This window comes from Phalacrocorax aristotelis, chromosome 18, assembly GCF_949628215.1.
Source record: "Phalacrocorax aristotelis chromosome 18, bGulAri2.1, whole genome shotgun sequence".
NCBI classification, from domain to species: Eukaryota; Metazoa; Chordata; class Aves; order Suliformes; family Phalacrocoracidae; genus Phalacrocorax; species Phalacrocorax aristotelis.
The window spans coordinates 993,697-1,008,637 of record NC_134293.1 but is presented as its reverse complement, the minus strand read 5'-3'; the positions used below and the strand labels follow the sequence as shown (position 1 = coordinate 1,008,637).

The following is a 14,941-nucleotide window of genomic DNA, read 5'->3' as shown; positions in this document are numbered from 1 at the left end:
TGGGGGGCTGCGCTCTCTGAAGCGCAGGTTGCTGGCAGCGCCCGTACAGATTGTGCGTCTGATTACTACCATTCGTCTTGATGCCTTCATCTGTTTGAAATGTTTGCTCATGGAAAGCTTTCCCCACTAATACTGAGAGGCTGCACGATCAGAAACACAGTGGCAAAAGGCGGGGGGAGCTGAGGGCACAGGTTTGGGCACCGCTGGGTTTGGCAGCCGAGATATGTGTGCTGGGGCTGCCTGTGCCTGCTGCGGTGGCAGCGCTCCGCTTGTGTTGGCACAGGTGCTTACGGGGCTGTGCGGTGGCCGTGTCACCAAACCAAGCTGGATTTAAAATAACCAGGTGAAAAGGAAACCTTCAGTCTGTGTTGCTGGCAAAAAAACCGTGCTGTCAAGCTATGGGCTGGAAATAGCAGCTCTTCGGGAAGCTCTGGGCTCCGTGAAGCTACAGCCCCCTTACCCTCTGCCTCACCGCGTCTCTGGGTGGTTTGCGGCTCCTTCTCCGGAGCGGTCGGTGTGTTGCCACTGTGTGGCACTGTTTGGCCTCGGAAGGGCCCTGCCTGCGCCAGGGCAGGCTGCAGCCCTCGTCCTGGCAGCACCTCTGCCCCACATCCCCCAGCTGGGCGGAAGGGAACAGCTCTTCTCCCAGGCGATGTGTGCCAGTGCTTACGTGTCCTTTTGGGGAAATGAGGCTGAACTGTGTTGTCGTCTCCTTGGTCCCTTCCTTGCCAGCTTTAGCCCTTGAAAAGGCTGAGGCAAGCCGTGGTCTTTTGTTTGTACTGACAGCTGTGCTCTGCAGGTAGCTCCTCGGGCATCAGTCTTTATGGCAGCTGTTTCTGGGCCAGAGAAGGGAATTTTACAGGGTAGAATAGGAAAGTGTTCTGCCTCCAGAAGCAGCTATAACATCGCGAGTGTAGATCCTAAGAGCTCTGGGCGTGTACTGAGCAGAAACGTGGGAGAGAGGCTCCTCCTGCCTTTTGAACGGAGGCTGTTGCTTCAAACCCAGCCCGAGCCAAAGGGAGATGTTTTTACTGTAGAGATACTGGCTGTTCCACAGGTGACAAGAAATTGATTTGGGATGTTTTCTGTCCTCAGTTGTTGCATTTTTCATGGTGCAGGCGGTCAGGTGCCAGTCCTGTGCTGTGGCATGCTTGGCAGGGAGATGCTGAAGGATTACTCTTCCAGGAGCTGCTGATGTGCACACCGTCCCCGTCAGCGAGCAGAGGCTCTGCTCAGCACATGCCTGCGTGTTTCTTCTCAGTGACGACCTTATTTTTCCTTCTACAGCCCTGTACAAAGACACAAACATCATTACTTTATTTCCGGGTTAGGAGCCAACTGAATGGAGTTAGTAAAGCATGATGGCAAGCCTGCAGAAGGCCAGCTCACGCTGCAGCCGTGGCTGTGACAAGAAGAGGTGGCGTGCAGTGCTGGCAGTTTGCCTTGGCACTGTGTGTTTAGTTAGAGGCTTGGCATAGATGCTTCTTTCACTGTTTGCTGCATCATGTTTTCTAGGAAGATGCAAAACTGGAAGAGCGTGCCGTCTGTCCGCGCCGAGGGGCATGCACCTCCGTTTGGCTCCTTCCGCAGAAACTGGATTTGGCAGTGCTGGTGGGGAGGGCATGGGACAGTTTCAAAGTGAGCTGAAGAAGTATTTGGGTTGCAGCCTGGCTGTTTTGTGCTTAGGGCTTTGACCATTATCCCTGCAGCCTTTTGTGGTTTCGTTCTGTGAATAGCTGTTCTCTGGTCTCTAATGCGTTGCACGTTTCTAGGTGTGCAGTGGCAGGAGAGTCCAGGCTGACCCAGAGTCTGGCAATATCGGGTCACTTTGTGTGGGATTCCAGTAAGAAATGCAAAAAAAAGAGAGGCTGAACCAATGAGCAGCTGTATTGCTTTTTTTTTTTTTTAAAAAAAAACCCAGCTGGATAGGGCAAAGCGAGCTGAAGAGCTGAGTCTCTGCCATTTCTTCTCTGCCACTGCTTTTGTTCGCTGTGGGTCGGTATTGATCTTAAATGTGATAGTACAGTATGCAGCCTACTGCGCAGCCTGTGAATGGGTAAAGTAAACAGGGCAAACGTGCTGTCAGTCTCCTGAGAAAGTGTTAATATTACACTGAGTTTGAGATTTTAATCACCTCTGTCAGGAAATGCTGAGTTAAGGTTCCCACAGTTGCTATTGCCTGCTGCCTGCGCTCTGCAGTAGATACTTCCTTGTGTTATCATGCAGCATGCATGCACTAATAGAGATTACTCCATAGCTGCAGCTAAGATTAGGGAGGAGAGGTTTTCCCTTGGCACAACAGTAATTGAATAATACTTCTCTCCAGATGTCTGAATACTTCAGCATCATTAAAGAATTAAGTTTCCTAGCCTCTTTGTGAGAGGTCAGTCTTGTAGAGCCATGAAAAGTTTGGTAGGGCCACCCAAAAAGCTCTTAGGAAAGCCAAGGCCAGAGTCAGGATCTGCTGTCGCAGCCCTGTGTGTCGGCTGCAGGAACCTTTCCGTTCCCTCTCAGTCTGCCGATTAGGGACAGAGGTGTTGCCTTTGCCTGGTGCTCGGTGCCCGCGGAGCAACAACCCCTTTGCAACAGCAGAGAAACTGTGGTGGAATCATTAGCTCTGAAGTTCAGAGCAGGTTTTAACCTCCTTTTCTTTACACAGGCTTTTTTCTCAGCAGCAGGGAGTATGGGCAGTGCATCAGGGTTTGCACAAGTGAGCAGTAAATACCACCGGGAGGTCTACCAAAAAAAAGAGGGCAAAGTTCTCTCAGTAGGCTGAAGACAGAGGGTTTCTTACTTTTGTGTTTCTTTATTGCCTACTGTGCTCTTCTTTGGAAGCTTGTTACACATTCAGGTGTCACCCTGTGCTGGTACTGGGTGCAAGGACCAGGGGACGGAGCAACAATGTCGGAGCTGTAAGCAGTGCATGTCTTTGTGTGCGGGTTTGTATTTTCTTTCAGATGAGTAGTGCTACTCTCTCTTTGATCCCCTTCTCCTCCTTCCATCTCCCAAATCCTAGAAAATCGGATGAGTGCCATGCACGCAGGGAAATGGCCCTCTGCAACTGGGTGAGGGCACTCTCTTCTCAAAGCAGCTGAGGTTGTGACGGCTGTCCTTTTTTTCCCCTCTAGATCAGGATTCAGGGAACTGGGGGCTCATCCAGCAGAGCCTGGTTGGGGCTATCTTCACAAATTGCTCTGGTTTGCTTCTTTCTGAGATGAGACATCTCTAAGGATTCTCACCTCCTGTCTTTCTCAATCCTTCTCGCCTGCTTAGTTTTATTTGACTTTGCCAGCCTCGCCTGCGCACCATGGTGCTGCATCTACTTATACTTCTGCAGCCCAGTTGTGGTCCAAGGCTGGAGAAGGCACTTTCGGGAATGCCTGTGCATTCAGGATTGGAGTCCTCAGGGCTGCCCGAGATGCTGCCTCAACAGAGGCCTTGTGTGAAGAGGGTCACTGTCCTACTCAGCTCCTGCATGTTTCACATCCGTTTTAACTTGGCGGTGTTCGTTTTTTCCACTCTTGCGCTTGTTCCTCTTGGGCAGCTGCTGCCAGGGTGACTGAGCTGGCTCCTTCTCCTGGCTGGTTTCAGTAGGTGCAGTTTTTCGCCCGGGGGAGCTGTCACTTGGGCTCTGCAGCTGGAGAAGGGCCCTTCTAGGGAGCAGTGGGATAAAACCTTGTGTTGGTTTTGGTGGGGGTTTCTTGGCCATTTTGCTCCATCAGCCTATCCTTTGCTTGGACCAGTCACCCATGGGAGTGGTAATGACCCGTGTTCAGAGTTGGGGTTGCCTTAATGTCACTACCTGTGGTCCCTCAGAGCATCTGGTTTGTTAAAAGGCTGTTGTGGTGTGTCTGTGAGTGTGGCCCAACTTTGCTCGTGCAAATACACCACAGAGGCGCCCCTGTTCACTGAGAGCGGCTCCCTTCGCTCTCAGCTCTTTTCTCACCTTGTAACTCTCTTCCATCGCGTGTGACTAGAAATCAGCAGCAGGCAAAAGTGGAAATGGTGCATGGCTATAATGGTGGTTGTCCTTTCGTACAGGTGCATGGGCAAAAGGCTGCTTGGGGAAGTCCTTGTTTCTGGAGCATCTGCCTCCGAGTCTGCTGCCAGGCTGGTGGGAGCGTTCCTCCGCACTGCCAGCGTGGCTGCGTGGTTTTTCTCAGGACAGTGAAAGGTTGATCTTTTCCATGCAGGCTCTTATGAATACTCCCTGCTGGCTGAAGTACAGGCCTCCCTCATTTGCTGCCTCCATGGTGTCAGGTGGGCAGAGTGCTCAGAATGAGCCTTTATTGGGAGCCTCTGGTCTGCAAAGTAAGTCCAGGCAGGTGGGGCTGTGCCTCTGGTTTAGCTGGGCAGCGTGAAAGCGCTGGCATGCCTGCCTTCCCCCCGCTGCAGGGCCATGACTCCCCAGAAGGGTAACCCTGTGGGCTGCATGCGGCGCCCTGGAAGCCTTTGCTGACTCTTGCATGCTTTTAGAAGTTTGTTGGTTTTTTTGTTAAACTCAACACTATATGCTTGTGCAGCGAGTAGAGGGACTGGAAACCACTAGACCAGAGATGCCCAGCAGACTTGTCTACTGAAGCCATTTCTCACGCCTGTTGAACATCCGAGCCACACCAGAGCGGTGGCGTAGGTGTGTCCCTAAAGGGAGGGGGCACCCAAGGGAGTGTCCCCTCGGTTTGTCTCGGTGCGCAAGCCGGTAGCGGTAGGGTCTTGCAGCAAGGCCTTGGGTCAGGCTGCCATCGTCACCTTGTCACGGGAGGGCAGCCTGTGATCAGTCAGGAAGTTTGTCTCCTCTAGGGTTAGGTGCTCTCTAGTATTTGACGTGAGTGATCCTGTCTGTGGCGTGCTGCGTTAGGGTCTGCCCGTGCTGTCAAGGGAAGGCAGCGCTTTCCCTCCAGCCTGCTGCTTGTTGCTGCGTTGCCTTGTATTTGATCCACACCTCTGCAGTGCTGCGAGCCCCTGCTGAGCCCCTCCTGCGGTGCAGAAAAAGCGGAGAAGCTCTCTGGGGTGGGAACGCTTAGGCACTAGCAACCAGCTAACGCCTGCCACTCCCTAGGTCTCTTCATTACCCACCGTCCATGTGAAAAAGCAGCATGAGGTGTTGCATCCTGACTTTTTGTGCCCAGAGCGGGACTTGAGAGGGAGAAACCTGGAGTTCCCTCTGTCTCTCCCAGGCAGCCTCCTTTCCTCACCCCCGCAAGATTGCAGGAAGCTGTTGGCTTTGGTTACTCATTTGTGGAGGTCAGGACTAGGTCTGGGTTTTTTTTCCTTTGTGTTTAGGAAACGGTTTACAAACTGTTTTGAGCATGGGGGAGCTGGTGGCGTGTGAAAGAGGCTTCTCAGCCTCTCTACTGCTGGACTCGTGTTAATTCTCTGCCCTACCTCCCCTTCTGTAATCTCTTTCTTGGTTGGCAGCATGAGTATTTCTGAGTGCTTTCCCCAGCCTGCAACCCCTCCGCCTCCTAATATGACCTCGGTCACCAAACCACCTTGGGGCTTTATTTTTACTCTAGCCGTTCTGTTTCGCGTGGTAAGGTTGGTTTCTTTCCCCTAGCAGTGAGAAGAGTTCTCTGAGGGGGAAGTAAAAGAGTGCCAGGCTGCAGTTGAAACTGGTTAAACACTAAAACCACACTCCTAGCCTCTCTGGGTTTGAGACGTGACATTCAGCCATGCGGCTTAGCACTGCCTTTTTTTGCCTGCCAGTTGTGCACCCTCCCTGCACTTAATTTTTTTAATAAACTCTGTTTTTTTACTTAAAAATACTGCTAAAAGCCTCCTCAGCTGCAGTCCTTGCATTAGCGATCCAACCAGAAACGCTGCTGTGCCTTGTCCAGACTCGTGATCTTCCGTGGATGCTCAGTGCTGCTTCGCTGAAGCTCCCAGAGCTCGGCAGAGCTCGAGAGCCTGGTTACCGATTTAGCCTGTGCACGCATGCCGTGTAGAACCCACATGTTGCTTTCCAGTGCAACTTGACCTTTTGCCACGACCCAGAAAGTGAAGGCTAAGCTATTGGTAAGAGTTTCCAGAAGTTGGTGCTGATTTTTTTTTTTCTTTTCTTTTTAGACCATGTTGGTGGTTTTATTTAACTGTGAAGCACAAGGCAGGGACTAATGTTACTTAAATGGGAGAGACACCGACATGTTCTCTTTCCGGTAACAGGCATCTGGTGCTAATGTGTGTAGAAGTATCGTGGTGGATCAGAGGTGGGAGCGCTACAAGGACATCAATGACTTATGCCTGTGCGAGGGGCTCTGCTCTATCCCAGTGCTCAGAGAGGCTGCGGTGAGGGGGGCGAGACTTTAAGTTCCAACAAGCTTCTCATACTCTAAAACCAAGTACAATCATCCAGAAACCGCCTTTCCCTGTCAGTCACTCTTTCCTCATTTCCTCTCCTGCTGGTGCTGATCAGCCAGGGATTTGTGTGTAACCAAAACCCCTCCTGCTGCTGCACATTAGTCCTTTCTCGTGGCAGCGGATTTGATGATCCAGGCACTGCAGAGTGGTGTTGGCGGGGGGGGGTTTGCACTTCAGACAAGAATACTGCCAGAACTGGCAGTACTGGTAAAGGAAGTAAAATGCCTAATAGTGGGCTTGGGAAATTTCCCAGAGCGGAGTGAAGGCTGTAGATGGTGATTTCTCTTGAGATTTTTTTTCTGTTAGTCTAACCTTGATCTTTGTCTGAAGTTGGCCCAGGCCAACTTTTTCTGCTGTCTGTTGTACGCTTTTTGGGATGGGCACCTCATATTCCACAGCCAAACCTCTTAATTCTGCCATGGGGAATGATTATTTCTCTTCAGCGTTGAATAAGCTGTTTCCACACAGGCTTCGTATCCACTGTGGAGGTGGGTATTAGGAAAGAAACTTCCTTCCGGAGGATCAGGGAGTGGAACCTGCTGGAATCTGTGTCATTTCCTCTGTCCTTGGCTCTACTCTTCCTCCCCAGCAGATTTCATTGCTGCGTGATTCAAAGCGCATGAGGCAAAGTGGAGAATGCCTTCGTGCCCTGTGTTTTACTGCCCGGGTAGAAGCGAAGGCTCCAGAAGTACTCTGGGAATGCAGGAGGGTGGACGACTACCTCCAGGTTGTGGGAGCCTGGGGCACAGGCTGGCTGCGAGTGGCTCCCGTTGCCCCTGCCGGTGAGCACGGCTGGGAGAGCAGGAGCACGAAGGTTGCGTGCGATAGTGCTGTCATCTTTCTGGAAGGCGCTGCCTCTGCTCAGCCTGTTGTCCAAATGTCTTCTCTGTTGGCCTAACTCCATCCTAAGCCTTTCAGGGTTAGCCCTCTTCAGTCTTCACCCTTCTTAATTTCTCATTATCTCCCTCCTTCATGCTTTAACCCCACAAATAATCTACTCTGGAGTAGTGAAGAAGGCTGACAACACCCTGAGCTAACAAGAGATCTCTTGTGACCAGAGCTCATCACACATTTCTCGGTGTCAGTTTTCTATCGCAGGAAGGGGATGCTGTTTACTCCTGGCAGACAGTGTGGGTTTGAGTACAAGCTGCTTTCTGCTGGCTGGGGCTGCTTCAGTGCACAGCACGTGGCCTCCCCCTTACCTGCTGGACAAAGAACGGCTCTGCCTGGGTCATCGCGCTTTCAGTGCTTAACCAGATGCAGCCTTCAAGAGCTGAGCTTGTATCCTAAACGACCTGCAACACCAGAGCCAATTTGTGAAAAGTTTTGTGTTGAAAGTTAACTTGATATCTCAGCTGAGGACTCCCTGGCATGTTTGCAGATTCATAGAGTTTATGGCCAGCAGGGACCATTAGATCATCTAGTCTGATCTCCTGTATATCACAGGTCCTTAAATTTCACCCTGCTACTCCTCTATGAAGCCAAATAACTTGTGTTTGGCTACAGCAAAACTTCCAGAAAGACATCCAGTCTTGAAAATCCACCCTTTTCCTGGGGAGTTCATTCCAGTGATAGTTGCGCTGGTTCTGAAACCCTTGTACCTTGTTTCCAGCTTGTTCTTGTGCTTTGCTATTCTGCGCCTGCAAAGAGCCCTTAAGTACCTCGGAGGCGCTTCACACCCTGCAATCGAATCGCCTCCTGGTCTTTTTTGATTCGCTAAACACATTGAGCTGTTTAAGTTCTTCACTGCAAGACATAATTTCTGGCCTTTGAATCACTTTTATGGCTGTTTTTGGACCCTTTCCAATTTTTCAGCATCCTTTTAAAAATAAGGGCACTAGAGCTGGATGCAGTTACTTCGGTGTCGGCCTCGCCAGTGCCGTGTGTAGATGTAAATGTGCTGTCCAGGGCCTGCTCTCTGCTCGTACATCTAAGGGACACGTTAACCCTTTTTACCGGGCGTCGTGCTGGGAGCTTAGCCGCTGTAGTCCCTAGAGCCTTTCTGGAGAAGCTGACTCGGGCACGGTCTCCTGGAGACTTACTTTTACAAGATCCCCTGACATTTGATGCTGGAAAACCCCAGACTTTGAAGCAATTATAATAACACTGTGTGAATGCACTGTAGCCGCCGTCACTTACGGCTCCGTTTGCCTTCGTGTCACGCGCAGGCAGTTTGACAGCAGAATTTGCTTTCAGTTTGTTGATAAAAAACGTTGCTAGTGAGTCTTTACCAACCTCGCCCCATCCAGTTGAGTGAGGGCCCCTCCAGACTGCTGATTTTTAAGAGGCTGCTTATTCAGTTTTTAATCTATTTAATAGTAATCTTTTTTTCAACCAATGTTATGTATTACTAATTCATAGAAACCAAACTTAGATACAAGTTTGGTTGGAAAGGAAGTAACATGCATATAAATATTCTACCTGACCTGTTTTCCTTAAATTGAAAGTTCTACTAGTAAGTTCGTTATTAAATAATGCTAAATTTATTTATAGGTCAGATGTTCGTTTCGGAGCCAGCGAAGTCACCACTGCTTGATTTTCACATTGCTAAAATGCACAATTTTCTTGCTTATGTTGCTCGTCTCTCCTGCTCCCTGCGGTGAAGAAGGGAAGAATCAAAAGCTCCTTGGTTTTGCTGGGGGGCGCTTCCTAAATGCCTCTTTTTCTCTTGCTGGGTTGCTGACTTGCAACCCTTACGGCCGTGAGATGTGTCCTGTGGCTGCTGCAGTCCAAAAGATCAGGAAGCTGCAGGAGTGTCTCAAGGTCTCTTTACCTCGAAATGAGTTTTAGGTGTCTCAAGTCCACAATACATCAGGGTTCCCTCTTTCTTCCATGTCATAGCAAATTGGATTTTACATCTGTGTAGCGCCTGGTGATAAGTGTCAGGATCCTCACTGGAGTTGCTTCTAATGCTACAGAAATTAATCTGGTTCAGGGCAGGATGTTGCGACTGCTAACCAGAAGCCTGCGCTAGAACACGTGGCAAGAAGGAGCCAAGGCGAGCTCGGTATCCATTTGTGGTTGCAGGTGGTATATGAAGAGGAATGATTATGGTAATTAGCCCAGCTGGAATTTGCCCACAGCTCTGTGGGTACCTTGTAAATACTGCAAAAATGCCAGACAATCTTAATAGCCCTTTTGTCTCGTCTCCTCTGTGTAGGTAGCCATCTGCACAAAACGCTTTCCACCAGCACTTAGTTGCGATTGCACCTGTAACAGTAAAAACCTCCCCGTGGTGTGTTGCCGGACGAGCCCACTGCAGCATCTTGGGCTCTTCAGGAAGCTCTGTATCAGTGCTCGTTGTTACCTCAGCAAGATCCCGCCGTGGAAAACACCAGCCAGAGCCGTGCCTTGCCAGTTTGGGACGGCGTGGGATAAAGGCTCAGGCTTGTATTTGTAAGGCCGCCTCCAGGGGAGAAGGCGGGCTGACTGCTGCTGTTGTGCTAGGTGGTGAAGAGCTCTGAGGGAGCTGCCTGCCGAAGAGAGGAATAATCTTAATAGTTACAGTGGTATATCTAGCCCTTGAGCCGGGGGTGAGAATATGGCACGGTGTGGGTGCCTGGATGTTATTTCAGAGTTCTCAGCAAGGAAGCTGTGCCTGGAAAAGCCTGGCTGCCCAAGAAACCCTGAAAATATTTTGGATGAGTGTGGTACGTGTTTTGGAGCGGAGCTGTGTGGCTCTGTGGTCTGTATCCCTACCCCTTGTCACTGAGGGGACCCCTAGACTCAGGAGAACGTCCCGCTGTGCTCCAGTCCCTTCCACTCCGGTGGAGACGGCGCATTTCTTCCAGGCAGTTTTGCATCTGGTCTCGTGATTAATGGACTTGTCTTTTGCAGCCTATTTTGACTCTGACACCGCTTTCTGCTCCACAGATGCTTTGCTGATGTTGAAGAAAGTTTGCCTTGCTTGATAAAGACCAGATCCTGAAATTTACTTCCAAACCTGAAGTAACAATTTTTAACTTGAAACACTTTTTCCCCAGGAGTCACCGCTCCAGAATCCTTCCCTTATTTGGTGCCTCCTTCACAGCTGGGACTGATGCTCAGGTGCCAAAGCTCTGTGCGCTCCTTGCAGTGAGCCAAATGGATCCACGCTGGGTTCGAGCGCGGCAGCTCTGCTTCCCAGCCCGGTTCGTGGCGCCCCTTGTCCTGCGGCACCCCGGTGGTGTTTCCAGTGTTTCTGTGCTGGGGGGGAGGCACCATTTCCAACCGTTTTTGGTCAGTGCGCGGCCTCTTGAGGTTGGGCCTTGCTTTCTTCTTTTCTGGCTCAAGACATGACAAACCTTTCCTGAAGCTGTCTGACCGCCTCTGTTCTGTGTGTTGTCAGGACATACTCCCCGTGGCCTCTCGGTGATTTGAGCTGGCTGTTCCAGGACCGTTGCTATCTCTGCACTTAGCTGCTCCGCGAGTTGTTAGTCACTGTTGATTTCTTCCATGGTAACAAATCCAGTTTGGTTGGCGGTGTGGTGTGTGAATGCTCCCCAAGCAGCACTGGGCTGCTTCCTCTGGTGAGGTTGCCTCTTCCCAGGTGGATTTAGTCTGTCTGCACATGCTGACTCATGACAGCCGAAACAGCTGTTTTCAGCTTCAGGCACTACTGTGTGCAGGGACCCCTTCTTCTTCTTGACAGCTGGTTTGTTTTTATAACTAATGCCTTCACTATATGCTCATAACTTCCATATCTGTGATGCCCGCTTTTCAACTGGAAGGGCCAAAATCCATTCTTTGGACATAGTTTTGTTGTATAAGCCTTACTTGGTGGGCTCTTCCCAAGTGACCAACCAGGACCAGCCAGGTTTGGTTCCCCGTCCCAAGGAGCAAAGCTGCCTGCAATGGGCAGCAACACAAGTGCATGGGGAGCCCTGGCATCGGCAGAGGTTTTCAGGAAACCTTTGGAGGGGGCCGTCTTTGGACTGCCCAGTCGGTGAGATGAAGGCGTCAGGGTAGCGAGCACACTAGCAGGGCTTTGGGGAAGTGTTCCTTTCTGCTGTGTGAATGCAGAACAGCAGGTGACAGGACTTCCTCCTCCCTGCCCTGGAGCTGGGCCGCTCGGTGGAAGTCGCTGTTTCCCTCTTGCCGTGAGAAGTGGCGTTTAGCAGGAGGAGCAGGGAGGGCTCCCAGAGGCTGAGGGACAGGTGAGTCACTAGAGAGAGTCATTCAGAGAAAAGCCCAGTCAAAGCAGCCCATGGCCTTAGTGTGAACTCGGAGATGAAAGGTCCAAAGTTAAGTGATGAGCTCATCAAAACCTTGAGGCTGTGAGAGAAAAAGTAATGAAAGAAGCATGAGAGGTGCCTGCTTGAGGTGCCACAGTGCTGGGGCACACAGGTCTCTGCCTGGGCTTGCTGGGTTTGTGCTTAAGTTGGCAAGAGGTATGAAACACTCTTCTTTCCTAGAGGCAGGTATCCTGCTTCCTTTAAAAAAATTATAACTCTGCATACATATATGCACAGATCTACGTCCTAGTTCAGCACTGGCTCCTGTGGATTGTGACTTGTTAGTCCTTGGGCCTTGAAAAGTCCTTGAAAAGGCCGAGTGACTCTTGTTCCAAGAAGGTGGGGGTGAAGCCGGTGTCCTGGTGAGCCGTCGCAGAGCCGGCCGTCTCTGTGGCACGTCCCCGCTGGGCACGAGCGTCACTTTCCATTCAAAGTGGGGAGTTTTGGTACTCCTCCGCTGCCAGTAAAGCATTGCAGGGATTGCAGGGTGAGCGCTCCTGGGGCTGTGGGTGAATATGGGCCTTGGAGAAAAACTTCTGCCCCAATTTCTTCTTTCTGCCACGTGCAGCCTGCCCATCAGCGATGTGACAGGCTTTCCAGTAGAGAGGGGTCAGGTCAGGAGCTCCTGCTCTTTATCATATCCCCATCAGAGAGCACAGAGCATGGACCTCCTCCTCCAGCTCCTGCAGGCAGCAGCAGCACGGGGGCTGAGCACTGCCCACCAGCCCACCAAGGCTCTTGCGCCTGAGCTAGGGGCTCAGACTTGTTAGGCTGTGTCTCTGTCGGGGTGTGTGATCGCAGCTGGAGCCATGGAGCTGGTCACAAACTGGCCTTTACCTCCACACGCTGTTGCCTGGAAGAAAAGTACGTGTTAATGGTGTCGAGCTCTGAGCTTGGTGTCCTAAGGAGGATGGTGGAGTATCCATGCTTCGCTGGCAGAGTGAGTAAGGGCCTTGCTGTGCTGTCCCAGTATTCCCCAGTCTCTTCTGGGCTTCATCTGCAGAGTTAATAAAATGGTGGCAAATAAAGTTGAGTTCCAGTGGAAAGGGCTCTTTAGGGCAGCAGTAAAATAGCGAGTAAGCAAGAACCCCTTGCTGCGGGGGCCAGTTTAATTGGTCTGGCTTGTTTTATGAGACAGGTTTTATGTTTAAACTCGCACATGGCCCAGGAGCGACTCTGCAGCAGGGCATCATTCTCCTGCATGGGTCCTCCGGGAACGTAGCCCGGGTTAATTACACCTAACCGAGCAATTGCACCTCGCAGAGCAGCTGGCATAAGTCATGGCATGAGCCGAGGGGTTCAGCAAATGAGGTGGGAGGTGGTGTCAGAGCTAGGACTGCCCGCGATAACCATCCCCTGCAGCCGGGCCTGGCGGGGAGCTCGACGCTGCCTGGAGGCACCGGCCAGTGGCCGTCTTGCACCCTCTCGCCTGCGCCTGGCTGGCCATTGCCACAGCCCTGCCTGGTCACCTCGTCCTCCCCCACCGCGTCTGATCTCCCCGTAAATGGAAGTGGAGTCGCTGATCGTTACAAAGGGGCTCAAGATACAAAAATCTTGCGTGAACGGGAGCGGAGCGGCGGTGCTCAGGCTGGGTCTCTCCTGGTCAGCATCTCCTCGCGCGGTGCTCGGAGCCTGGCATTTCTTGCTGTGCAGGCATGCGGGTGCGAGAGGGAAGCCTCTTGCCGTGGAGAGGGTAAGAGCAAGGCCACTCCACTCCTGGCATGACAGAGCCACCTCCAGGGCCGGGCAAAGTGACTGGCTTACCCATACACAGCCGCCTTCAAGCCGTTTAGATAAGGACTGGGAAAGCCCAGAGCTCTGCTGAGCTAGCAGAGGTGGCTTAGAGCTGTAGTAATTATTCAAGTCAGGTTTTGGTGTTACTGGAGCTAAGCAGGGCAGGAAGCTGCCTTCGTGCCATGTGCTACGGCTGGCTCTCCCTCTGTCCCCTTCGCTCCCTGTTGCTCTGGTAGCTCCATAGCATCATCGCTGCTGCAGCCTTTCGGGGCTTTTCTTATACGTCTGAACACCGGCTCCCTCTCTGTAACTGCTTAAGGCTGGAGTTAAACAAAGGGGTGCGGCATCACCCCAGCGCCCCCTTGGTTCTCAGAGCTGCTCTGGGCAGGGCACACACAAGTGCTCCTGGCTTTGCTGCTGAGCTCGCCGTGTTGGCCTCTCTGCAGAAGAGCATCGGTGAGGCCGTCCCGCTCCCCCTCCGCGCTGGCCAGGCACCGCTCAGTCGCGGAGCACCAAACGAGTTACTTCTGATCGTTGGTTGTTTTCCTTCCATTGGTGAGAAGCACTAGCGGGAAAGGCTGCCTTTGGGGACCCCCTTGGCCGGCTCCCCAAGGCTGTGGTGGGCTGCGAAGGAGGGGCCCTGCGGCCGGAGCTGCCCCGGGGGTGCGGGTGCCCGCCGGGCGGGCGGCCCTGCGAGCAGCCCAGGACCCGGCAGAGGGTGCTGTGTCTCCACCGCCGCTCCCCGCGCCGGCTCCAGCTGTTTGGCACTTGCCTGTGCCTGTGTGCATGATGTTTGTAAGAGTTTGGGCATGTCCATTTGGTTCCCATCTCCAGTGCCACCCCCAGCATCCAGGCCAGGTTCTTCTGTCATTGGGGACATTCTTAATTCACAGGAAATCGGAGAGAGTTTAATTGTTTTCTCCTCTCTCTCTCTTTTTTTTTTTTTTTTTTTTTTTCCCATGCAGCTGAACAAAAGGTTCATCCTCAGTTTTCTCCATGCCCATGGGAAGCTGTTTACCAGGATTGGGTAAGTGTGCAGGATGTTTATTTTATTTTCCTACATTACAAGTCTTTTTGGAATTTAATATTGTTAGCAACTAAGCTGTGTTTGGAGCTGAGGGCACAGGGTGTGAATTCTTGCAGGCCTAGCCTCCTGGTTCTTATTCTCCTTACCCGCCCTCCGATCCACACTGGTTATTGTTTGGGCTTTTTTTCTTCCCCCACCTCAAGGCCCAGTCCTGCCAGTGCACTGGGACCCTATAGCAGAGACTGAGCTCAACCAGCTGATACACACACCTCTCTCCCATCACCTAAATTATGCTCCGTCCCCCTTAATTTCTGGCTTTGCCCCCCCCTCTCCCATTCACCCCACTCATAGCCATCAGAGAGTTGGCTCTGGGGGGCTCTCAGGGCTGCTGCCTGCGAGGAGCACAAAGCCATCGAGGCAGAGCCGTGCGGTGGCTGAAAGCTGCCGTCCGGAGCATGTCAAGACAAGCTTTGCCCTTCGTCTCCTCGCTGTCTTTTCAGTGCAAGCCTTGTAGGTGGGAGCTGCCCTGTCTCTGGGAATGGGTTTATACAAAGTGCCCTTGGCAATGTCTGTCAGAAACTGGTTTCAAGTCACTGAACAGCCACTCTTG

General features: G+C 52.0%; 1 protein-coding gene across 2 annotated transcripts in view; it reads left to right on the top strand.

Moving 5' to 3' along the window:
* Positions 1 to 14,941, top strand: part of SMG6 (SMG6 nonsense mediated mRNA decay factor) — a 115,920-nt gene that overhangs the window by 11,457 nt on the left and 89,522 nt on the right. For both annotated transcript variants that reach the window (XM_075113532.1, XM_075113531.1), the window contains exon 9: positions 14,270 to 14,331. In XM_075113532.1, coding sequence (XP_074969633.1) covers positions 14,270 to 14,331 — 62 coding nt within the window. The remainder of the gene's footprint in view (positions 1 to 14,269; positions 14,332 to 14,941) is intronic.